We start from the raw sequence: 26,295 nt of genomic DNA, 5'->3' as shown, positions 1-26,295 counted from the left end.
AGCAACTGTTATACATTGGTTAAATACTCAGAAGTAATACTAAGACCTGAGTTGAGTGCTGTCTATTTATAGTAGTACTACATCTTTCTCTAAAATGTTTTCTGGGTGAAGCAGTCTTTTGAAAAATAGTACATTCTTAGTCAAAGTGAAAGAGAAAAAGAGGACTAAGAAGTAAAAGGAAATGAGGACTACTTGGTGGGTAAGTTTCAGAGAGAATTCTCACATATTATTCAGGTTCCAAGAGTTCTAGACTTGTTGACCATTCCCACCCCTCCCAAATCAGAAGTATTATGTGAACAGTGATTTGAAAATGAATTGAAACTTCAGCTCCTGGAAGCCTTCCTTAATCACTTCTCTACTCTGTCCCTTCAGCATTTATGCTCAGTGCTCAAATTATACCACAGGTCTGCTTCAGTTTGTCAATATGCTTTGGAATTTAAACTGTGGAAATGATCAGTTAAAATATTGACGGTCTCTGGTGGGACTAAATAAAACTTGCAGGTAGGTCCTTGCCACAGACCCCAGAAGGGTGATGGATATTCACTCACCACTGGTATAGTTCACAAGAAGTAAGGGGCAGAGATTTTGGGGAAGGGGGTATGATGTAACAATCTGATTTTTGTTTTTTCGAAAAGATATTTGCTTATTTTTAGCAGGGTCAAGGATGGAGTTGCTGCTTGAGCTTCACTGTGTTAACATGAAGGTTGCTTTTATATGCTGCTGCTAGGGCTGCTCTGAGAAGACATGCATCATGTGAATTCCCTGTCCTACTCTATTTTGTTTTTTCTCTTGTTCAGTTGCTGCTGCTTTTAAATTTAGGGTTATTGGGCAAGGAGGTTTGAAAATCCTGTAATAGTGTCTGTTGTATTGACTGGCCTACGGTTGCCATTATTCCCTTGTTTGTCCCCCTGCCCGCTTATTTATTCTTTATTGGAAGCTGTTCTGTCGGACATGCAGTAGGAGAAACTTACATTATAGCCTGTGTCAGCCAAAATTAATTTATTGTGGAAATAGATCGCTGGTATAGTGTAACATTTTAACTGAGGATTTGAACTTAATAACAAGTAAGATGTTACTGTTAATTTAGTATACATCTATTTATAGTAATGGTTACTGGAACATTTACTTCTGTTACCAGGTAACACTACCCAGTATTGCTTTGTTATTTTATGGATGTATATTAGCTTTATAAGAAGTGAGTTCCCTAAGTGAAGAGCATCTTCATATCCTCCTTTTAGTTTCTCCTCTAATTGTCAGATACTCTGTTATTTGACAGACTTAACAAGTTAAGTGTGGAGAAGGTAAATAATTTGAATTCTGTGTCATTTCACAGTATTTCATATCTAGGAAGACACAACCCATATACATTTTGTATGTAGTTGTATAGTTGAAAGTACTTTAAACACTTATAGGTGTAAAATGTAATACTTGTTAAATGTAAACATTTTATTTCAGTGAAGAGAATATTTTAAAAGAATCTTCAAGTCACAGTTGTCTTTTAAGTAGGACTTTGAAAATAAAAGCCAAGTTGATGACATTGTTAGTTGTTTGAATAATAATATATGTAATGTGTCATAAATGTAAACAAATTGATGTAATTAATACCAAAATAAAAGTTTTCTTTTTGCCTTCATTTATATAATTCAAGCTTTTAGAATAAGTGGGTTGGACTTGATATTTTAAAAATATAGAAATGGTATAGGACATATTGAAAAATAGTTGAACTTTGAAAATATCTTACACATGAGTAGAGTTATTAATCTCAGTTAACAGTAGCAACCTTAGCCATACTGAAGAGAAGGAGGTTTCATACCAAGGATATGTTTCTCAGTCGTTAGGGTGAGTTAATTGAGAATAAAAAGATGCAGTTTTGCTTGGTTTTCATAGTTTGATAGCAAGTCATAAATTATTTGGGCTGATGTTGAAATGATAACAGTGTTGGTTTTTAATTTATTATTATATATGTTTTCTCTTATTAAAGGAAAAGTAATTGGGAAAAATGGCAAAGTTATTCAAGAAATAGTAGACAAATCTGGTGTGGTTCGGGTGAGAATTGAAGGAGACAATGAAAATAAACTACCTAGAGAAGATGTAAGTATTTAAAACATAATTTGCCTGTGTTCCCCCCCAGCCCCCCACCCATTCTTTTATATTTTAAAAATTGTTTTAAGAAAGTTATATCCAGTGAACTACTCTCCCTCTGCAGTGAAATTTTTTTTTTAAGTTTCTCAGTGCTTCAGTAAAAAGGCCAATTTTTTATTAAGATTGATAATCTTATCAGTTCTTTTTTTTTTTTTGTACTTAGAGTATAAAGATTTTGGTACTCTAAACAAAACAGTTGGCTGTGAAGGAATTCTTAATAACGGTTCTTTGACTTTTTTTTTTGGTAAGCTCTGACCATTTCTTAAATGAAATCTTTAAGCTCTAACATTGTTGGTCATTCTGATGCCATTGGAGAAGGAAATGGCAACCCCCTTCAGTATTCTTGCCTAGAGAGTCCCTTGGACAGAGGAGCCTGGTGGGCTGCTGTCCATAGGGTCGCACAGAGTTGGACACGACTGAAGTGACTTAGCATGCATGCATGCATTGGAGAAGGAAATGGGAACCTACTCCAGTAGTCTTGCCTGGAGAATGCCAGGGACAGAGGATCCTGGTGGGCTGCTGTCTATGGGGTCACACAGAGTTGGACACAACTGAAGCGGCTTAGCAGCAGCAGCAGCTGATGCCAACTTTCTGAAATTTTTTTTCAGTCTCTTTGTTACATGTTAATGTCTTGTCCACCTTGTTTTTTTTTTTTTTAAACTTCTTATCCACCACTTTAAGCATCACTAGCCTTTGTGGCTCTAGTGGTCAACTCTATATAGTTATATGTCTGAATATAAGGCAAAAACTTCCCCCTTCCCCACCCCCAAAATTATCTCCCAGAAAGCAGTACATTCACAACTTCTTCAGTTTTGCATAGTGGGTAACTGAGGAGTTCATTTGCTTATTGGACAAAGTAAGTTTTTTTTTTTAAAGAGACACATGGAGGAACTGAAGATATTTGCTAAGATAAACAGCCTCACACCACATATTGGATGTTGTAAAGATCCCAGTGAAGGATACCATTTCCTTGATTCTTTTAATTAATTAGAATGTGGTGATAAAAACGAATGAGGAAAAATAAATGACTGTTATGCAAATGAGTACTTGTAGATTGATTACATCTTACACAGCTTTAAAAATTGATGTAAACCTTAAGTAATTTTAACTTCATATTAAGCAAACACCATACCCCACCTGGAGGGTGGGTGATGACCCCATTAAAATCAAGGGTGTCATACTATTATAATTGACACCATCTCTGTTTATATATTTAATGTGTAAAATAATGGTGACCCATTTGGCATACCAGGCTTCCCTGGTGATTCAGTCGTAAAGAACCTGCCTGCCAATGCAGGATATGCAGGTTTGATTCCTGGGTTGGGAAGAGCCTCAGAGGAGGAAATGACTGCCAACTCCAGTAGTTTTGCCTGGGAAATCCTATGGACAGAGGAGCCTGATGGACTACAGCCCATGGAGTTGCAGAACAGTTGGACATGACTTAACAACTAAACAACAATAACAGTTTGGCTTATAACTGCCGGCTAAAATTGGTCTGAAGATGAAGGTGTTTACTGGGCAGGGTCATTAAATGACTCAATTATAAATATCTTAGCTTCATACTAACATCTAGTCTTCCCTTAGCTTGACATATTCTAGCTGCTTTCCAGTGGTTACCACCTTGTTGCAAGCTGATTGTTTTAGGATGTCCTTCATAAATTAGTACACTTTACTTTGTAGTTTTGGTCATTTTTACCTCCCATCTCTGTGCCAGAATTAAAAAATTTAAGTGCTAAAAGATACCAAGTAGATTATGTAAATTATCAAACAGATTGGGATGAAAAAGGAAGGGGAGGGCACACTGTGCCTTTCTATAAAAGAAACCAATGCTGTTTAGTTTTAATCTGGTTGCTGTGTAGGTATGTATGTATTCTGTTTTGCTATATCTTTTAATATTTTAAAGAAAGGCCAAAAGCCTAAATAACCAAAACCTTTTAACGTGAAAATAAATCTGGAAGTTGATATTGGCTTATGTGGGGTCAGTTCGACTAGTCACGTCCGACTCTTTGCGACTCCATGGACTGCAGCATGCCAGGCTTCCCTGTCCATCACCAGCTCCTGGAGCTTGCTCAGACTTATGTCCACTGAGTTGGTGATGCCATCCAACCATCTCATCCTCTATTCCTCCCCTTCTCCTGCCTTCAGTCTTTCCCAGCATCAGCATCTTTTCCGATGAGTCAGTTCTTCATTATCAGGTGGCCAAAATATTGGGAGTTTCAGATTGGATCTCCTTGCAGTCTGAGGGACTGTCAAGAGTCTTCTCCAACACCACAGTTCAAAAGCATCCATTCTTCAGTTCTCAGCTTTCTTTATAGTCCAACTCTCAAATCCATACATGATTACTGGAAAAACCATAGCTTTGACTAGACAGACCTTTGTTGACAAAATAATGTCTCTGCTTTTTAATATGCTGTCTAGGTTGGTCATAGCTTTTCTTCCAAGAAGCAAGCATCTTTTCATTTCATGGCTGCAGTCACCATCTGCAGTGATTTTGGAGCCCAAGAAAATAAAGTCTCTTGCTGTTAAAATCGTTTCCCCATCTATTTCCCATGAAGTGATGGGACCAGATGCCATGATCTTCATTTTTTTAATATTGAGTTTTAAGCCAGCTTTTTCACTCTCCTCTTTCACTTTCATCAGGAAGGCTCTTCACTTTCTGAAAGTTCCTCTTCACTTTCTGCCATAAGAGTGGTGTTGTCTGCATATATGAGGTTATTGATATTTCTCCTGGCAATCTTGATTCCACCTTGTGCTTCATCTAGCCTGGCATTTCACATGATGTACTGCAGAGTGACAGTATACAGCCTTGATGTATTCCTTTACCAATTTTGAACCAGTCCATTGTTCCATGTCTGGTTCTAACTGTGCTTTTTGACCTGCATACAGATTTCTCAGGAGACAGGTCAGGTGGCCTGGTATTCCCATCTCTTGAAGAATTTTCCATGGTTTATTGTGATCCACACAGTCAAAGGCTTTAGAGTAGTCAGGGAAGCAGAAGTAGATGTTTTTCTGGAATTCTCTTGCTTCTTCAGTGACCCAAGGGATGTTGGCAATTTGATCTCTGGTTCTTCTGCCTTTTTCTAAATCCGGCTTGAACATCTATTTGGTTCACATACTGCTTAAGCCTTGCTTGGAGGATTTCGAGCATTACTTTGCTAATGTGTTAAATGAATGCAGTGGTGCGATAGTTTGAACATTCTTTGGCATTGCCTTTCTTTGGGATTGAAATGAGAACTGACATTTGGCCAGTCCTGTGGCTACTGCTGAGTTTTCCAAATTTTGCTCGCATACTTAAAAGCATCATCTTTTAGGATTTGAAATAGCTCAGCTGGAATTCCATCACCTCCACAAATACTTTACGATAAGATTATTACAGGAATGTTTAGTACCTTTTCTGAGATTGTGATTCTCTTTACCTTTTTCTTTAACATAGATTATGGCAGTTAACAAGTGGGTATTATTTGGAATTAGGTAACTGGATACGAAATTGGTTGGGTTAATTGCTGATTTTATGACTTTGAGCACCTTTTTTTCCCATCTGTAGAATTGGGATATTTCTTTAAAACAACCATAAATAATATAGTCCCAGAGTTACATTATGGATTAAAACTTTCTAGCTCCTTTTTTTCTCCTCCTATCTTTCGTTCACTTTGCATCCTCTGTTTTCTGCATGTGAATTCTTGAGGATAGCTCAAGGCATTCTCACTTCCTAAGCTTAAGTTAGAGTCATACCTTCCTAGTTGGAATTACTTCTTTTAGAGTCACTGCAACTTTAAGCTCCATAATAGCTGTAGTCTGTACTATAGCTTTAGCACCTGCCCTGGTGCCTTTCTTCTTTTTAATTTCCCATACTAAAATTCACTAATTAAAATTTTTAAAAATTATCTTGAAAATAAGTCACATAGTGGTTTCCTATATAGAATAAAAAGTTAAGCCACACTTAATTCTGTCTTTAGAACCCAAAATTCTTAAGCCAGGTTATTTAAATAACTGTTAGGAATGATTCTATAAAATCAAGAAAGTGAAGGACATTGAAAATGATTGGGTGAGTTTCCTTAGACTGTTCATTTTCTTTAACCAATAGGAAGCTGAAAATTTATTTCTTTAAAGAAAAGAAACCAAATATCATTTAGGTATCTTACTTCCCTTCTCACTTTTTAAAACCGTCTTTTGAAATTCAACTAAGTAAAACAGGTCAGGGTTAATCCTTTCATTTGGTTTAATAACTTAAGGTGACTATTTGCCCATATCAGTAATTTCTTTATTTTACACTGTAAATATTGAAAGTTTGTACATGATACTTCTGTTAATGGTCATGAAGTACTTCCAACCTACAGATGTTGAAAGTTTTGCTATATGAGCTATATTACAGGGATAACCTGCCCATTGTGTTTTATTATGTTTTTAAGGCAAGCACTAATCTGTACATTCATTCCAGTTTGATGGAAAATTTCTCTGAAAGTTGGTTAATTTACTTAAAAGCTGTGCTTGAATTAGAGGACATAAATACTAAATACTGGGATGTTGTGTTTTCTTCCAGGGAATGGTTCCATTTGTATTTGTTGGCACTAAAGAAAGCATTGGAAATGTGCAAGTGCTTTTAGAGTATCATATTGCTTATCTAAAGGTTTGTATAGTATTCATATTTATATCATGTTCCTCCACACATTAAACTTTAATTTTATATTAGTATTTGTAGTAAACTTTTAAATCTTAATTTTTGTTAATTCAGCTTCATATTTCCCTTTTTTTTCCTTTTTGTGTGAAAATATTAAAAGATCCTTTTAATAGTAAAATAATTGGCCATAGTAAAATAACTGGCCTCATGTACATTTTTCTCTTTCCCTCTGAACGTTTATATTTCTTTCCTTATGTTTAAGACATGCCCACTCTTAAATTTGTTGCAAATAGGAGATAGAACCGGGAATGATGTGGACTCTATTGGTTACTAATGCTCATCTGTAAACATTCCCTTGAAGGAGATGAGTCCATGTCTTTTTTACATTGTATACCTGTAGCACTTAGCAGAGTTGGCACCTGATGGTTACTGGTACTCTGAATCACATGAACTACCTCCTTATATATCATTTGATAACTCTTAAGCATTGTTGTCCAGTACTCTTGCCTGGAAAATCCCATGAATTGAGGGGCCTGGTAGGCTGCAGTCCATGGGGTCGCTAAGAGTCAGACATGACTGAGCAACTTTACTTTCACTTTTCACTTTCATGCATTGGAGAAGGAAATGGCAGCCCACTACAGTGTTCTTGCCTGGAGACTCCCAGGGACGGGGGAGCCTGGTGGACTGCCGTCTATGGGGTCGCACAGAGTCGGACATGACTGAAGGGACTTAGCAGCAGCAGCAGCAGCAACCATTGTTGTTTAGTCTGTCTGGGTTAATAAAGAGAAAAGGTTTTGGAAAAGAAATGCCCTATAAATTAAGTTGCAATTGTAATTTTTTATTCTTCTTATTCCTGCTGTGGTTTTTTTTTTGTTTGTTTTATGGTACTTGAACTGCTGTCTCTAGTTATGTTTTCCTTTTAGTCACTCAGATCATTGTTATGTGAATATTTTCAAAGCACCCTTAAGTCCTTCCTTTCTTTGAAAAACTTGTCTTTCCAGTACTCTACTGCTTTTTAGCCAAGAGCTGTCTCTATAGACACCTTACTTTCACATTCTGTAATGACCTCAATCTCTGAATGACCAAGTCTACCAGTTCAGCTAGACCACAACTCAGTTGTCACTATTTTGATAGGAAAGTAGTTAATTAGTAATACCTGTCATTGGTGATACTTTACCTCATTTAGCAGAGTTTGATACTCCTTAAAGACTAGGTCTGATAATTGGCTATTAAAGTAGGTTATTGCAACAGTTGTCTGTTAACCTTCCCCTGGGTTTTTTTTAATGCTCATCTGTAAACATTCCCCTGAAGGAGAAGTGTCCTTGTCTTTTTTATATTGTATACCTGTAGTACTTAGCATGGTTGGCACATGATGCTAAGGCATTTAGTAAATGCTTGGTGAATTGACCTTGTAAATTATGTTTACTAGGAATACAGTCTACATTGCCAAATAACTGCCCAAGATCACAGGTGCTTTCACTGGTAGGACCAGACTATAGCTCAACTCTAGGCTTTAAGAAAAAAAAAAGACATGTAAGATTTATCCTTTTTCATTTTCATTATAGGAAGTAGAACAGCTAAGAATGGAACGACTACAGATTGATGAACAGCTTCGACAGATTGGTATGGGTTTCAGACCTTCTTCCACCAGAGGGCCTGAAAAAGAGAAAGGATATGCCACTGATGAAAGTACCGTCTCTTCTGTACAAGGTTCTAGGTCTTATAGTGGAAGAGGCAGAGGTCGTCGGGGCCCTAATTACACCTCCGGTTATGGTAAAAAAAATTTTTCTTTTTGGTAGTAGTTGTAGTTTAGGTGCTCCAGTACATTTTGGTTATTATTGTTCAGTTCATCACTTTATCTTGGTTTTGAGGGTAGGAGATAGTTCTGAGGTACATGTTTTAATAGTAGTGACTGTATTTTATATTAATGACTGTACAAGATTTGTAGTGTTCAAGTAGCTATGTAATGAAATGAAACATGTTTTTGTTAAATTTATAGCTCATGATCATGTTTATTCTAAATATTTAAATATATATACAACTGGTTTTCTCAGTTACCTTATACAGTTATATACATTTTCCAATAAAAACCTAGTGGTGATCGTGATACTACTAGGATTTACCTTTTGCTTATCCTTTAGGAAAAGTAAAAGTAAAAAATACGCTAGTCACTGTGCTGTGTTTATATATAGCAAGTCTGTACTAGTTTTTAAAATACACTATATTGGTTCACTTGGTAGTTTTGAATATTAATATCTCACATCTGCAATTATTTTGTGAAATACAGGATTTCAGTAATATGATGGCTTTAAAAGTTAGAACTTAATTAACATAAATGAACATTTTTCTAAAATACATTTCATTTTGAAGATCAGACTTAACCCATGTAGGAAGGGGCCAGTGGATGGTGATGGTCAACAATTTTCTAATCCTAAATTTCTTACTTCTTCTTCAGCTTTGGAGTTGTTCCATTTTTCCACATTTGGACTTGGATCTTAACAGTGACCTGATTTTTCTGTTCTCTTCCCTCTCCTCTTCTCTCTTCTCTACTCCCCTATGCTCATCCAAACTGCTTTGGGAAAATATTTCATAAGCCTTTTCCAGAATAGAAGGCATTTAGGGAAAACCGAATACATGAATGCTTATAGTGTACAGATTCCACATCCATATTTCATGTTTGAAGGATCATCTAACAATGTCAGAGTCAGTTTGGTACTATATTTGATTTGTTGTAGAGTTGAATGGTAATTTTCCCTTCCTGCTTTCTCATTATTTTAAAGTTAACCGTATATTGAAACCTGAAAAGAAAAATTCCAGTTAATGTGTTTGGTATGTGAAGGATTGAGAATTGCAGTCCTGAAAACACATTTAATACAAAAGACAGTAATTAAATAGAGATTAAGTACATACTGAATGATTTTAGAGGTATAAATTACTTAGTGCAAATAATCAGATTTGTCTTTTTGGTTGATGAATTCATCCAAGAATTTTATAAGCCTCTGGGAAGTCAGCTTATTGATGAGAGGTCCCTCTTTGGCAAAATGCTTTTGTTGATAGTAGATAATAAATTTAAATAAGAAGGTAGAGGAATAACATTTGGATTGAAGAACGATATGCAAATTGTTCAGTAGATGGCACTCTTACCTCTGAGTCTTTTTGAACTAGTAACATTGTATTTTCTGAAATAGCTGTTGAACTCAAATGGGCTCCAGAGAAATAAAAATTATTTGAATTTGGTTATAGATGTTCCTGTCTGCTTAATGGCAGAAGATTTTTAAGGTGATGAATATATATATAATCTATATAAGAAACATTTTCTGAATTTAACATCTCTGAACTTACAATGTGCTTTACAGTGGATGCTGTCTTAGAACTGTAATTGGCAGGATTTTCTAAAGTGGCACAAAAAAATATCGTGACTTACAATGGATGGCATGGTGGATTTGATAAAATGTGGTGCTTTAGCTGTTAATGTTAAGTTCAGCATACATGTTCATTTAAAAGAATGTGAACCATCTTCGTAAGGTGATTTTAGAAGTTTTTAGGGAAATCTGGTTTAAAATTCTGTTGAAAACAATTTTTATTTGTTGGAGCCATTACAAATTAGATTGGTTTTATGGATCATTATTTCTTGTAGCCCCCTCCCTAATTTCTGGATTCATGAATTTATATTTTACAAAATTGAGATTGGAATGATTGTGATGACTTCAATAGATTTATTAGTTTTCTGTTGATTATACAGCAAATTAAAAATTCAAAGCATTTAACAGTACTACTGTCTTATGGTTCTGTAGGTCAGAAATCTGATGTGAATGTCACTGGACTAAAATCTTAAGTGTTGGCATGTCTGTATTCCCTTTTGGAGGCTCTAGGAAAAAATCTGTTCCCTTGATACTTCCAGCTTCTAGAGACAACCTTTATTCCTCTGCTTAGGTCCTCCTTCCTCCATCTTAAAAAAACCAGTAATTACAGGTGGATGGGCTTTCCTGGTGGCTCAGTGGTGAAGAATTCTCCTGCCAATGCAGGAAACATGAGTTCAGTCCCTCGGTCAGGAAGATCCCCTGGAGAAGGAAGTGGCAACCCACTCCAGTGTTCTTGCCTAGGAAATCCCATGGACAGAGGAGCCTGGTGGGCTACAGTCCATGGGGTCACCAAAGAACCGGACTTGACTTAATGACTATACAACAACAGATTATAGAGAGTCCTTATTCAGCCACCTCTCTGGTTTTCCATAGTTGAGAATGGTTCTCTATTTTTTTAAATATTCTATTCATGTGATTAAATTGGCCTTACCTGAATAGTCTAGAATAATTCCCAAACCTGTTTCCTTAACCTTAATTGCATTTGCAGAGTTACTTTTGCCATCTCAGAAATGTTTAATATGAAGAAAATGGAGAGCTTACCAGTTCATTAGCCTTTTTTGTTGTTTTTGACATTAATAGTTGTCTTTATGTCCTGAAACCTATTTATGATTTTAGATACCGTCTATAAGTATCTTGAATGCTAGATTTAAATTAAAACTATGAAAATTTTTTTGCTCATGATATTGAGTTAAATACTACACTGTATTTTTAAAAGATAATTTGATAGGAACTTTTGTTAAAACCTTTTAAAATGAGATACTCATCTAACCTTAAAATTTGGTAATGTTTTCAGTCAGGGTATGTAGGTTTGTAAATAAATCCAACAGAAGTTTTTATAATTCCCAAGGCTTCTTTGTTTTGTTTTAAACTACTCATGAAATGATATATTATCCTTATTCCACCAAACCATGACATCAGTTAACAAAATTCTTTCTTATCCTTTGGAAAAATAAGTGTTTTGATTCATTTTCTAGTATGAGACTCATCTTAACAAAGATGCAAATGTCAGTACTAGAAACTTGCTACATTTTTCTTAAATTAATCCATTCATTACTAGCTACATCTATATGGTATATGGAGAAAAAAGACTGATAGAAGAGTCCTCTTTAAAGGAGAAAGGAAGTTGGTAGGCTTTGTTCAACTTTACATTTTAGTCCTTGAAGAGCTCTTGTATTTTGCTTTTATCATTAAATGACTATGGAGTTAATATAGGGTATTTTTAGTTTATCTTAAAATTGTTCTTATTTGCGAGTTTAGCATAAGAACTTCATAAACATGCAGTAAATTAATTTATCAAGAGAAAATTGATATGTGCATTGCTAGGCTTCCGTGGGCATTTAAAGGTATAAGAGAGCTCCCCTTTACTGTAAACCAATGTGGAGGTAAATCCACATTGGAAAAAGAAAACAACACATGGCAATACTGTATTAATTTTACATTAATTTTAAGGAAATGAGAGGAGATATCTGTTTTCAGTTAAATTGGTCTGAAGCTACAGACATTGAACTGGGCTTTTAATTTTAAGGAGATAGATTTGCACATATAGTTTCCCACATTATCAGGAAGTAGTTTTCCTGGGAGACCTTTTGTAAGCTGAAATGGCATAAAGTGAAGAAGCAATTACTTTAGGACACATCTTGCTAATAGATGCAGGAAATAAAATAAAGCACAGATGCTCACCAGTACAGTTCAAAGATATGTTGGCTTGATGCTGAGATGCTGAGTTTTGTTCCTGAGGCAGGAGCTGGGGGATGCTGCTCTCACTGCTTGCTCTGCTTGCTGCCTCTTTTAATTGCAGTGGCTTGCTGCAAAGCGAATACTGAAGGCTATTTTCTCTTCGTGCCCTTTTTTTCCCTTAAAAGTGAAAATCCTCTTTGGATTTCTTTTGGTTTGTGAAAACAAATACTAGTGAAAGTCTTTTGTAAAAGCCAAGTGGTGTAAAATGAACTTCTGAAAAGCATAGGATATCTCTATGATGAAAGGATAAAAAAGTGCCATCCCAGAGCTAACAGAGAAGTGGAAATGAGTATGTTAGTGATTGGGTCATATAAATCTGACACAGAAATTGTGATACTGTATGATATTGTAGGCTTTTATAGAATCTTTGTGGTGTCTACATTTTTAAAAAGTATTAAATTCAGTCATTGGGATGTTAGAAATAGTCTGTAGTTAACTTTCAAAGTTATGCTGAATTTTTGTCTCACTGGTAATGGCTTCATCTCTTATTGTCATGTTGAAGTTTTCTTTTTCCAGAGCAACCTAACATTTGTTCAGTGATTTCAAACATTGTGTTGTTCTGACTTAAGACATTATTGTGCAAAAGAGATAAATTTTATGTACAGTCACTAAAAATGCACTCCCAGTTTATGAGACAATCAATCATAAGAAATATCCTGATTTCAGAGCTGTTAAATGTGGGGAAAAAAATGCCTCTTAGAATCAAGTGATAGAATACACAATACAATTGTCACTCATTTTTCTAAATATCATTAAATTGGCTTTTAAATACTTGGATAGTGTTTTTTTTTTTTATTATACTAGCAATTTGTTAAAGACCTAAAAGTGGGCAAAATTTTTTAAAAAATATTTTCCATATTCATTTTCATATATCAGTGTTATTTAAACAATGATTTGCAAGAAATTGAAAACTTTCACTCCTTTTTTAAAATAGAAATATAGTAGGCTTATGTTCTCTTCTTTCCCAAGGTACAAACTCTGAGCTGTCTAACCCATCTGAAACTGAATCTGAGCGTAAAGATGAGCTGAGTGATTGGTCACTGGCGGGAGAAGATGACCGAGAGAGTCGGCACCAGCGTGACAGCAGGAGACGCCCAGGAGGAAGAGGCAGAAGTGTTTCAGGGGGTCGAGGTCGTGGTGGACCACGTGGTGGCAAATCTTCCATCAGTTCTGGTAGTCTTTTATATACTCTGTCAGAATCTTTTCTTTGTAAACAGTATAACTTTATAAAAGTTGATTCATTTCCTAGGACCCCCACCCTCTGTTTTTGAAGTTTCTCTTTTTGCTTAACTGTCTCAGGAAAACAGTAAAATATATATATATGCACGCGCACACACACACACAACAACAACATAAGGAAAGGCACTATAGAGTGTCTCTCAGTGAAAGTTTAGCCAAAATTTTCAGATCAGAGTAATTTTAGTTGGAGCTGATTTCTCTGCTTCATTGGTCAGATGTTCAGACTTTGGACGCTTAGGTAATTAGAATTTTTTTCCCCTCTAGAATTTTTTGGGTTATATATTTCTGTTTCCCAGAGAGACCCAGATAATTCTAGTGTATAGAGAGATCTAAATACCTTTGTATACAACCGAAAAGCATTTATTGCTACTCCACCACTTGGGAACAGGGAAAAACTGTGAAATCACCTTTTTAAAAAATCTTTTATTGTTTGAGGAATTCACCTGTAAAGAGGAGTGTCTAGAAGACTGAGATTTGAGATACTATAAGAAACATTTTACTCATTGTTTAAAGAACTTTTTAAAAAGTACTCTCTAGTTCTAGTGATAATCTTCAAGTCCTAAGTTCATTTTATAGACTTTTAGGGAAATCGTTTTTATATTTTAGAACATTGCTCACTTTTACCACGGTTTAATATTACAGTTTGCTGAATTTTAGAGTAAATGTACTTTACCTAGTGTTTATGATTAATGGATAAACTTAGTGTCTTTTGCAAAGATGCTAGCTTGCTAGCTGTTACCAAAGGAAACTTAGGAAAAATCGTGATTAGGTGAATTTCTTCTATAATTTGATTGCTGGAAGCAATAATGCACATAGGTAAGATGGGTATTTTTTTTCCCCTATAATTTATGTCTTACAAATCTTTCCTTTCCCACTCTTACCCTACCATATCCCACCTATACTCTTCTTTCTGGAGATGGGAGTACTAGTCAGCATTCATTCCCACATTTTTCTACAACCAGTTAGAATTTCAAACTTTTTAGTTTGCCTTTTTTTTGTGTAGACTTTTGCTTGCTTCAGTTTGTAATAATAAATTTGTTATGTCATAGAGTGCAAGTGTTGAGTAGTATTTGGAAATATATTAGCTGAATATTTGTTTTCATTTTATTTCTTTAGCCTCTGTACAGAATTAGCTAGGAATGTGAATGTAAAAAGTAACATGTATACTAGTTCCTAATATGTTTTTAAGACAAGTCAAAGAAATGATAGAAAGCCAAGGTGTTCACTCATTTTCTGTTTTAATTTTACATCACCATTTAAAGTTTTTTCATATTTGTTATTTTTCAGGTAAAATAGTGATACAGAAAACATTTTGTCTGAAGACAGAGGATGTATTTTTATTGGGGGAAATTGAAGTTTATTATTAATTGATATAGTTCAATATAGGTCAAAACATTCCTAATAACTGCAGCTCTCTTAAACAAATATTTCTTGCCTCTGACATGCATTTAGTGCTCAAAGATCCAGACAGCAATCCATACAGCTTACTTGATAATACAGAATCAGATCAGACTGCAGACACTGATGCCAGCGAATCTCATCACAGTACTAACCGTCGTAGGCGGTCTCGTAGACGAAGGACTGATGAAGATGCTGTTCTGATGGATGGGATGACTGAATCCGATACAGCTTCAGTTAATGAAAATGGGCTAGGTATGTAAGCATTTAGGGAAAAGATTTATATTACTGTATACTATTGTTAATATATGATGCCTTTAAAAAAATATGCAATTCACAAATTGAATTTTTCCTAGTGTTCAAGTAGGTAGATGGCTTTGTGTCTGTCTTAAATGTCTAGTTTTCAGATTTGTATAGCCAAACTGTTTGAAACTGGGAGGGTTTATTAAAAGTGCCCTTTGATGCCATTAAAACAATACAGATATTCAAACTGCAGGGCACTTAGTACTCTCAATCTTCTAAGCCAAAATTGGGCTTTCATCTTGCCTCTTTATGTATTATTATAAATGACACTGATGAAAGTGTGTATACTTTGTAGGCATTGATTTCCAAAGCACTAAAATGTCATTAACTTTGGTAAAAACTAAACTCTGTTGGAGAGGAAAATTTTATTCCTGAATGATAAATTAAGTCTTAGAGTTTGTTTAATCAAGAGTTAAAAACCCTCTTAATTTCTGGATGATAATTCCATCTGTTAATCTAGTAGGAATGTTTAAAACTGCAAAAGTATTTTTCCTGTGAATAGCATGTATTGTTTTATCTTTCCTGTTTAATTAAAAGGTTCTTTCCCCTTAAATCTTTGAAGGCAAGAAATTTTTTGTTTTTCTTTGTTTTTTTTTGCATTGTTTTTGTCAGAATAGTTTCATGGTGAACTTTGCAATTACAGATGATAGTGAAAAAAAACCCCAGCGACGCAATCGTAGCCGCAGGCGTCGTTTCAGGGGTCAGGCAGAAGATAGACAGCCAGGTAACTTGAGTGGACCTGTTGACAACACCAGGTCATAAGCATGAAAAAAAAAATGTCCTGTGTCTGCTTTCTAAATATATTATACTTACATGTACACGTGTGTATATACATTCAAGATGTGCATTGCATAAATTGTTTTCTCAACTAATAAGACTACTATTAAGAAAATGCATTCTTCCTTCACACCGTAATGTAACCTGTCTAATTGAACTAATGTTGTGTCTCAATTTTTTTACATGAAAATACTGTTGAAAAGACCATTATTTTGTCCACTTGGCAGATTCTGCACATTTGAGTTGGGACCTGCCATCCCAGGGACTATGTTGTAGCTTGTGATTTTGGATGATTGGCAAAACTGGACAGCTTTTGCATGGTGCCTGCTACTGTATCTGGATTCAGCACCTCATTTTTGTGGGGGTTCTAGTACCCACAGTTTAAAAAGTATAAATGAGCAAAATACTTGAAAGTGTCTTTTTCCTAATAAGAGGAATGCATGTTATGTTTTTGTTTATTGTAGTGTGATGCCTTTTCCCTTACACCTACTAACTATTCAAATTAATAGTACTTACTTAGTTTTAGAATGTTAATTTAAGTAGATACAGTTTTTAGTAACTTAAACATGTTTGCTGTGTCTATACTATCTTGAACATAATTCCATTTCTTGTGTACAGAGAATCACATGTATATTCACAGTGGAGAAATTGTGTGCACCAGAAATAAATCCCTTTTGTTAAACTAATCAATTTTGCATTCTTTCCAAAGCAAATTCTTGTGTTTTCCCCCAAATAAAGAATATAAATTCTAGTATCTTTATTTAGTATTTTAAATTTAGTGGTTGTCGAGACGTGAGAAAACTCATTAAGGGGATTAGTTCCCATTCTTAGGGGGAAAAAAAGTTCATGTTTTAGCAATAGTTGTAAATTTAAAAGAAATTAAATACTGTCTTTTTTTATCTTCTTTTCTCTCTCTTTAGTGTTAGAAATATCTTTGGGATGAAGAGATTGTATTTAGTTTGTGTTTTTGAAGCTGGCATAGCAGTGAATACCAGTTTCTGGCCATACTTTATAAATAAGGAAATTTAAGTTACTAGTATGGGCTTGAGATAGGATAAATTAAAACATAATTTAGTAACTAGGTGGATGGTGGTTCATTACTAAGTCAAAGGACATAAAGGGAATAACATAAAAGGCTTTGATAAAGAAGAGGAAGAGATTTCTGCATGGTATTAATTCAGAACTTGAGTAATTGGAGTTTTAAATAATTTGACAATGATTTGTGTTCTCTACTGCATTTATTCCTGTTTTTACTCTGTTCTTTGGAAGTACTGATTTCCTCTTTAGAACTCATTGCCTTTCTCAGCCTGCCTTCAACACACACACATACCCACACACCCAGAAGATAGGATAGGTGGAACAAACACATCATTTTCTCCTTTGGCTCTCTCTAGCAGCAGTTCTAGGAAGGAAGTGTCTATCTAAAAGTTAATGTCAGCATTCTCTGAAATAAATAGTTATTTAATTTGTTCTTATTTGCTTAAAATTTCTTGTTGCCTTTAGTATTAAGCAGTGAGTATTTACTATACTTAGCAAAGTGCAACAGTGTACTGGTGTACAACTGATTAATTTTGGATCCCTTAGAGGAAATTCTGGAGTCCAAATTATACCACACAAATTGCTTCATTTTTTTTTTCCTATATAAGTGCTTATCTGTTTTGAACTTTTAAGTGGCTTGCATTATGAGGACTATAAACAGACTATTATCTGGCTATAAACAGGTTTTTCTCTGAATCAACTGAGGTTGTTTGTAATTTTACCTCTGTTTGGTGGAGGATGGGCACTGGTTTTTACCTTTCCAGCTAAGTGCCTATTAATTGATAAACTGTATCAAAGTTCTATGTCTGTATAGTGGGCGAACGTTCTAAGAATTACCGTAAGTTCAGATTTAGCAGTGTGTGCGCCTGTGCATCAAGGTTTCCAGGTAGTGGAGTTCTTCCTGGTGTCACTGAAGGCTGAACCATGGAAACAGAGTGAATTCATTATGGTGCTCTCCAAACTACAATACTTCCTAGGATGCTTGGGCTTCCATATATGGAGACATAATAAAGAAGTGGGTTTGATCCCTCTCCCCAGTTTTGGAAGCTATTAAATTTATTCATAGATTCATTTACAGTGAATTTAAATGATGATTTATAAAGCTCCAAAGTGAGAATATTGAGTTTCTTACAGAGGGAAACAGTCTAAGACATGAAACATCTTTTAGTGGTGTTTCTAAAGATGTTAATGAGTTCTGAATTAAGTTGTTTTCTTGAGATTTAAAAAGATTCATATAATAATGAATCTTACAAAGGTGTTAGCATTTTAATGCATAACTAGGAGAAATATAAATATAGTCCAGTCTTATATTAAAATGACTTATGTAATTTGAACTTGATGGATTAGTTCTCCCATGTATGTAGTGACTTATATTAAGTTTATCAAAGTTTTAATTCTTACATAATTTACTTGCTCCCATAATTTATACCATATTTTACATAATCAGGGATGTTTCTTCATCAGTTTCTGAGAAAAAAATTCTTTGAAAGGAAGAGACTGATTATTTTGATATTTCTTCAAATCAGTGAATTCTAAGTTGTAAGTCCTTGAAGAGAAAGTTCTGAGGTTTAAAATGAGGCCAGCCCCAGCAGACCAGAGGTAGTTTGTTGCCATTGGGTTGCTGGTAGAGTATTAGTTTTGGTTAGTCTTTTCCCTTCTTTTCCCCAATCCCTACCACCATTGCAAATAGGTCAGTCCCTTGAAAGACTGGCAAAATGTGAAAAGGGGATAGTTACTGAATTAGTAGTGGACATTTTCCACCATGATCATTGTCCACATTTTAAGATGGTGGACAAATCTTTAGTTTGATTGAATTTTTTTATATTACTCAGAACAGTTTCTAGTGTGAAATATTAAAAAAGGAACCATAAAACACACACTTGGAAATCTTACTATGCTTTAAAAAAAAAAGAACTATTAAATAATACTTGAGTAATATGTTTGATGAAAATTTCATATTGACGCATGCTACACCATGATCTGCACCCAATTTACCCTTTCCCTCCCCCACCCCTCGCCCCCACTGATAAGTGCAACCACTGGGCTTAGAATGTGGCATTTCCTATTCTTAGTTGTGGATTTTTATATCAAACTTACCCCACAACTGTAGACTAACCAGAAGCAAATAGCTGGACTCTTGTGAAAGAGGACTTTAATCTAGGCGTCCTCTATATCCAGCTTGAAATATTCTATAGTCAGCACCAAACCACAGGCATATTTTCCAAACTTCATTTTTGGTTGGAGGTGGTACCCATCTTAAGAAAATTTTGAAATTGGGTAACCCCCCCATTAGTCTATTTTAAAAGTAAAATTACTCTTTATCCATAAATAAACTTTAGAAATATTTTTTCAACACCTGTAATTTTTTTCTCATCTTCAACAGTCACAGTTGCAGATTATATTTCTAGAGCTGAGTCTCAGAGCAGACAAAGAAACCTCCCAAGGGAAACTTTGGCTAAAAACAAGAAAGAAATGGTAAGGAGAATTTAACCTGTAGGTTTTGGCTTTTTTGGTTTTGTTTTGTTATGGTTTAGTTTTATTTTTTACTTCTTAACTTGTATGATCACTTGTTTACCCAACTAGACCAGAAATATTTTGGTTAAAGACTACTCTTGATTTTGTTTTTGGCCCCAGGTAACTGAAGATATGCATGCTTGAGCCTGAAATATTTTTCAGTTAGAACTAGAAATAGCATTTGTAAAAGATATTGGGCATAGAGACTGTTAACCTTAATTTGGGGAGCAATAGGCTGAATAGACCCTCTTCAAGTGGTGGATAAAGACCTTTGTTTGAATTCTTTGAAATATTTTAAGGGATTTGATACGTAAATTTGAGTTTCCAAAAAAGGTGAGTAAATAGGTGGTTGTTTGCCTTACTTAGGGTATTAACTGTTTATGTCTTTTTGTATGGTGAGTTTTCCAGTGGTTAAAATGAAATTAGGTGCAAGTTTTCAATAAACAGGTACAGATTCTTCCTGTGGCTTATATACTGCTAGCTACTAGAGATAAAGAGTTGAAAGACCCAGAGAGGTGGAATACATTGGGTTTTGTGTTTTTTTTTTTTAATTTTAAGAATGTTTTAATTCAGATCATTGTGGTATGTGAAACTAAAATTATTTATTAGCTAATTGATGTTTATGTAGTTATTTTCCTCCTCAGTTATAGATTTTATTTATAAAGAAGTTGAAAAAGTTGTCTCCCTTTGGCAGGCAAAAGATGTGATTGAAGAGCATGGTCCTTCAGAAAAGGCAATAAATGGCCCAACTAGTGCTTCTGGCGATGAAATTTCTAAGCTACAGCGTACTCCAGGAGAAGAAAAGATTAATACCTTAAAAGAAGAAAATACTCAAGATGCAGCAGTCCTGAATGGTGTTTCATAAACTGAAGAAGTTCCTAGTTTACAGTTCTTTACATTACATTTTACAATAGTGCTTGTACAAGCTTGCCAAAGATAGAATATGGATCGCCAGTCTTTCCATCGCACTTTCAGTTCCTCCATTTGGAATTCAGAAAGGGGAGGGATCCTGAAGAAATCATATGTTAAACATACTTTGACACCTACTGTGTTATATATCATCAGATGTGCCTTGAGAATAGTATATGTAACATTAAAAAAAGTTGCTGGCTATAGGAAATGTTATTTTGTTTTCAAAATATGGCAGAGATGGGGGGGAGGTGGGTGGGGTGGGATCCCTAAGCTAATATTCTTTATGAAAGCATTAGCTGCTTTTGTTACATTTTTAATAATATGCAACCACTTCTTCACCTGAGGAAAACTAGAATGAAATGCAGTCTAAGATATTTTGCACTGAATTGTAATTTCTTCATTAGTTTTAGTCTGGAAACTGGTCTGTTTTAATGTGTTTTTAAAATGCTGTATTGTAGAGGAAAATCTGCAGACCACTGGAATACATTTGTTAAACACTCATCTGCAGGGACACTGGGTGTTATTGGCAGTGACTGTTCTACATTGAGGCTTTGTTTGGTTTATTTATTAAAGTGTACAGTATTTAAAAAATCAAACATAGCTTTAGTTAAAACACTAAGCTGAATTAGTCGTGTCCATTCAGACATAACCTGAACTACTGAAAAGATCAATTTCCAGAAGGTTTATTCTGTATAAACTACATGTTAGTCTTCAGTAGAGTATCTTTTCTTTTTCCTCCCTTTTTTCTTTTTCTTTTTTTTTTTTCTTTTTGGTTTTGATTGTTTGATGTGCAATATGTTTTTGTATGCAGGTAGTAAATAAACTTTTGATCTTCCATTTGCTGATTTTTAACTTTCTACTTTTTAAACCAACTGTTGAAAAGTAGTTGGACCTACCTAAAGGCCTAGAGTAGTATTCTGATTGCTTTTTAAGATGCATTTATACTTGTTCATAAATAGTATTAAAATATTAGTTGGTCATTTTGTAATGAATCCTCTGAAGTCTTAGTACTTAAAAATTTAGTATGTTAGAATAGAATGGTTTAGGGAATTGGTCTCAGAGATTTGATATTAGGAAAGTCTTTGTAACAAAATTCTAGTCATAGGCAACTTTTGGAAGGCATTCGGGTAAAATCCAGAATTTTACTTTTGCCTTTGAGTCTTCGTTATTTTTATAAAGTATAATGAACAGTTTTTAAATAAGGAATGTCACTGATTTTTGGTTTTCAAGGTAATAATTTTAAAGGTTCTCATATTAATGATTGGATTTTTTGTAAATATTTTGTCCAGATGGCATAATGTTAGGACTATACAAACTTTTACACAAAGTAAAAGTTTGCAAGCTGATAATAATTGTGAATTTGTGGGAGGGTTTTGCTCCACAATATTATATAAAGACTACTGAGCAAGAAGAGGGAGCCCTTTTTGTTCACTTGGGATCTGAGAAGTATTTTTATGTGCATAACTTGTGTTAATTTATGTGCATAAAAAAGAAACTTCAGTGATTTTACAGCTGAAGGATAATTCAGGGCGTAGCTAAAAATATTTGCTAGGTCAGTGTATATAAACCTTAGCCCTCAAATTTATTACTGGTGAGGTTAAGCTGTGATAATATCAAATACTTTTTCCTAAAACCCTAATAATGGAAAATTTTAAAGTAAGGTGTAGTGTTAACAGTGCAGTCTTTGGACTTTAAAAACCACATTTTTGGCTTTATTATTATTCTCTTTAATAGTAGAATTATAAATTAACTATAAGGTATGGGAATTTTCAGTAATCTCCAAATTGGTAAATATGGCAAAAAGAAAATGATTTTTCATTTTCTTCCAGGTAGTAGAATATATTCATGAAAATCCTCCTTGTTCTGTAAAGACTGGTTCAATGAGAAAGGAAGAAACACAAAATCATTTTAAAAGTGGGGTTAGCCCAAGGAGTTTTTAGAACTGACAGCCATATTCTAGGATATAAATATTAAGATTTCATTTTTTACAAATGACTAATCCCAGTATCCTTTAAGAATACATACTATAGCATCATGATAGGCTTTTTTTAAATAGCATATGCTCAGATTTAGAAGTGAAAAGCCCAGTCCCCAAAGGTAACTATTCTTTATAGAGGTAGCCTTCCAAATTTTGAGAGAGGTGCATCTTTTTTGGCTATTAGTTACATAAAATGTTGCTATGGGAGAACTTGCCAGCTGCCATGACCTCATCCCATCCCCCTCCAATTCTAAAGGTTCTCTGCAGGTTAAATACTGTTTTAGCATATATATACAAAATTATATATGATATCTGAACTAAAATACAAATTAAGAGGTGAGATTACATGGGGGTAAAAATGATCATTTCCTGAAACTTGGGATGCCTTAGGCCTAAAACTGTTCTGCAAAGTGGTATTGGAATCTGTTGACAGGTCAGTCATTGTTGGTAAAATTATAGTAGGGATACATAAAACTCTAAAGTAGTTACTATATTTTGATGTGAAGGTGAGAGAAAGAATATCAAAGTAGTGAGTTCAAACCACTGAGACACTGCTTAGGACAAGGCTGAGGGAGATTGCTTAAGTAAATACTCTTTAAAAAGCAAGTATAGATATATACAGGTAAGCAAAAAAATTAAACAGGGAAACACTAAAGCTGGTGTTTTACTCTTTCTGGTCAGCCATTCTTTCATGGCTAGGATCCATCACCTTGGAAGTATTTTTGTAGCTACTGTTTGCTCTAAGTTTGGTGTTTAACCTGAGAATGGTCTGCAAAGTTGGTATGTTAATTTAATATTGCTGTAAACAGATTGATTTGAGGTTGAAACCAAATAGTATTCTTATAGGCTGTGTCTATAGTGAGCTTAGTTAACTAAAGACAGGTGGATGGAAAATTAGTTATATAATGCAGTAAATCCTACATCAGATGATTGATGGTTATTGGAAACGAGTAAAGGAAAATTCCTTGTTTTCTAAGTTTCCAGGAACTTTGATTTGAACTGGATCTATGGGTTTAGCAATATTCCAGAAGGTAGCAAGTAAAGTGTTCATTGTAAAGTCTCATTCAGTCTTCCTATCTTTGCTATTTACAGTTTGGATCCCTTGTACCCTTTATAAGGATATCTGATATAGTGAATTTGCTGACCCCTTATTTTTAAGTTTTAGTTTATTAAGGATGCTTGAATGTGTAATAGTCATTATAACCCATGATTAACCTATGATAACATTTGGGTTTAATTTCAGAGGACTGTTGGAATAAAACAATAACTGCAGTCTGCTATAGTAAAACTTTTTGCAAGTGGTGGTAATTTGAAACTGTATTCAGCTGCTAGTTGAAAATTTTGGTTATGCTGAAACATAGGAAATTGCCAAGAGCTGATCTCTTCTAACCCACAAAAGTGACAGTTTCTTATGGTTCAGCCTAATAATAATACATTTTAAGGTATAATCGTTTACTCTGGACATCCAAGCAGTGAATCTTTTCTGAGTCTAATCATCCAGAAAACCCCTAATTACTGGATGAGGGAGGTGCATACTCTGTAAGGGAGATAGAATTTTGTAAAAAACGGTTTATCAGTGGATCACTTTAGATTCAGATTCATCTGTATCTTCTATATTAATGTTTCAGGTACTGAAGTACAGAATTGGGAGTGACTATCTTAGTTGTACTACCCTTTCCTATATTCTGTTTTATTCAACTAGATCCTATAAGGGCCTTTCTAATATAACTTGGTTCTAGTCATATGTCAGATACTGTGTGACACTTAACTATAGTCCTATGTACTCTAAAAGAGTATGCTGAATTAAAATGTGTTTGGTTTTATATATGTATCCCAGGCATTTCCAGCTATGTTGTATACAATCTAAAAATAAAGGGCAAAATTATTTTTTACCAATATTCTTAATGTCAAAGCTCCACTATTAAGTATACTAGTTAGCAGTTTCTCAAGTTTGTGTTTTAATGAGTGGTATTTTACGGGGGGTGGAGAGTGAAATTACAGGGGTATTTTCTGGATGTTTTGGTATTTTGTACCTTATTTTACTTGGATTGTCAAATGTAGCTACTCATTTTCTAGGTTAGAGACAATTTTCATTATAAAAATTATTCCATAGTTTTTCTAGATGAACTAATTTATGCTTCATTGTTGCCTGGAGCTCGTACTGCAACCTCTTTGAGCTTCATTTTTCACCTTGCTGTTTTCAGGCTGTAAAGAAAGTCACGTAAACACTTCACTTGAAATTCCATTAACTAAAACACCACTAAGGCCACAGCAAGTGTTAACATTTTCAAGATTATATCTTAACACTGGACTGTGTGACCTTGTCATCGGGTCGAGAATAATAGGTTAACATTGGAGAGAAGCTCTTCCTATATCCTGTTGCTAAGGCAACAGCTGACTCTAAGCAGATACACAGCACTGAACAACAGTGCCAACAACAAATAGCAGAGCTTAAGGTTATTTAAGTTTCCCGGTACTGAAGGTTCTCTCAGTCCAGGATTCTTTAACTAAAAACATATTCTAGCATTTTAATTTTAACCTCAGATTTATAGATTTTTTTTTTTTCTATCATGTTCTATCCTTTGAAGTTCTGGAGCCAGTTGCTTAATTTTCTTTGGAATTAATATGTTTGGGGGGAATCATTTATGCTGAGTAAAATATGACTGCAAGACACACTTCTGAAGTGCAAAAAAACTGTTAACAGGTTGTTATCAACAGAAAGATTCCTTATAAATTCTCATTGAAACAGTTAAACTCAGTATTTTAGCCTAAAGTGTTTAAACTTGTTTATCTCTTAAATGAAGGCATTCTGTCTGGATTAATTTAAATGACTTCTGATACAAGGTCTTTAGGACATAAAATTTCTAGTGTGCTGAGTATTATAAAGTTTTATAATGTGTAGTAGTCCAACATGTTTAGGTTTTTACCCTTGTGTTAAGTTGGTAGTTTCTTCCACTTCTCATTTTACATCTAGTTGCCTTTTACCCTTCTTGTTGTAATTTAGAGAAGAAATTAAGAACTGCAGAGAAAACTATAAAACCAAACATCACAATATATAGATACAGACTTGTGTTCCCATGTATTTTCCCACAGGTTATCAATTAATTCTTGAAAGGTTTTGGTCTGCATGACTTGTATTAAATGCTTCCATAGGAATTCCCATCATTTGTAAAACACTTGAAAGCAAGAGAATTCGTTTAAAACTCTGATGGGTTGGAAGAGATTTAACTTCAAGACCACCCGTTATAGCCTACCTTCATCACCAGCAAAGCAGGTTTATAAAGCTTATGAAGCATTTAGGACTCATCTTAATACAACCTAGAGGCCCAGTGAAGGCAAAAGGAAAGGGGCTCAGTAGGAAAACTAAACCTGGGGTATGCTAGTTCTAAATATTATGGCTGTAAATAGGCATCTTTTAATGACTAATACATAGAGAATCAAATTATAAGTGAACATAGTAAACTGGAGAACATATTCTGGGCTTATAGTTTCGGTAGCTGTGCAACTCAGCAGTTTCTCATTTTTCCTTCCACAAAGTGTGAAAAAATCGTCACAATTTGTCATCCCCCCCCCCCCCGCCAGCTGTCAACAGATAAGGAAGCAGAGCTCTAAGCATATAGATTCCTTGCTCAAAGCTGCCTGGCTATTGATAGCAGAAGGTTTTACTTGAAACCTGTATCTCCTATTCCCTAGTACTATATTCAACCATAATCTTCCTCCCTTTTAAGTGTCTACATCTGAAAGGAGCAACCGATAAAAGGTCCCAAGGTGTAAGG

At 34.6% G+C, this 26,295-nt stretch overlaps 1 protein-coding gene across 6 annotated transcripts in view; it reads left to right on the top strand.

The window, feature by feature from the left end:
• FXR1 (FMR1 autosomal homolog 1) overlaps positions 1–21,378 on the top strand; it is a 69,941-nt gene extending 48,563 nt beyond the window's left edge. The window contains exons 10-18 of one of the 6 annotated variants that reach the window (XM_069559366.1): positions 1,982–2,091; positions 6,683–6,769; positions 8,326–8,383; positions 8,471–8,533; positions 13,330–13,533; positions 15,052–15,252; positions 15,944–16,024; positions 19,499–19,590; positions 20,324–21,378. In XM_069559366.1, the coding sequence (XP_069415467.1) occupies positions 1,982–2,091; positions 6,683–6,769; positions 8,326–8,383; positions 8,471–8,533; positions 13,330–13,533; positions 15,052–15,252; positions 15,944–16,024; positions 19,499–19,590; positions 20,324–20,494 (1,067 nt within the window). In that variant the 3' untranslated portion in view covers positions 20,495–21,378. Of the gene's footprint in view, positions 1–1,981; positions 2,092–6,682; positions 6,770–8,325; positions 8,534–13,329; positions 13,534–15,051; positions 15,253–15,943; positions 16,025–19,498; positions 19,591–20,323 lie in introns of all 6 variants that reach the window. The other 5 variants (XM_069559375.1, XM_069559348.1, XM_069559390.1 and 2 more) reach the window with 5 other exon arrangements.
• Positions 21,379–26,295: the final 4,917 nt, after the last annotated feature.

The sequence above is a fragment of the Ovis canadensis genome, chromosome 1 (assembly GCF_042477335.2).
Source record: "Ovis canadensis isolate MfBH-ARS-UI-01 breed Bighorn chromosome 1, ARS-UI_OviCan_v2, whole genome shotgun sequence".
Taxonomy (NCBI): Eukaryota; Metazoa; Chordata; class Mammalia; order Artiodactyla; family Bovidae; genus Ovis; species Ovis canadensis.
Note: the sequence above shows the minus strand (reverse complement) of the source record. Positions and strands in the feature narration are given on the sequence as shown.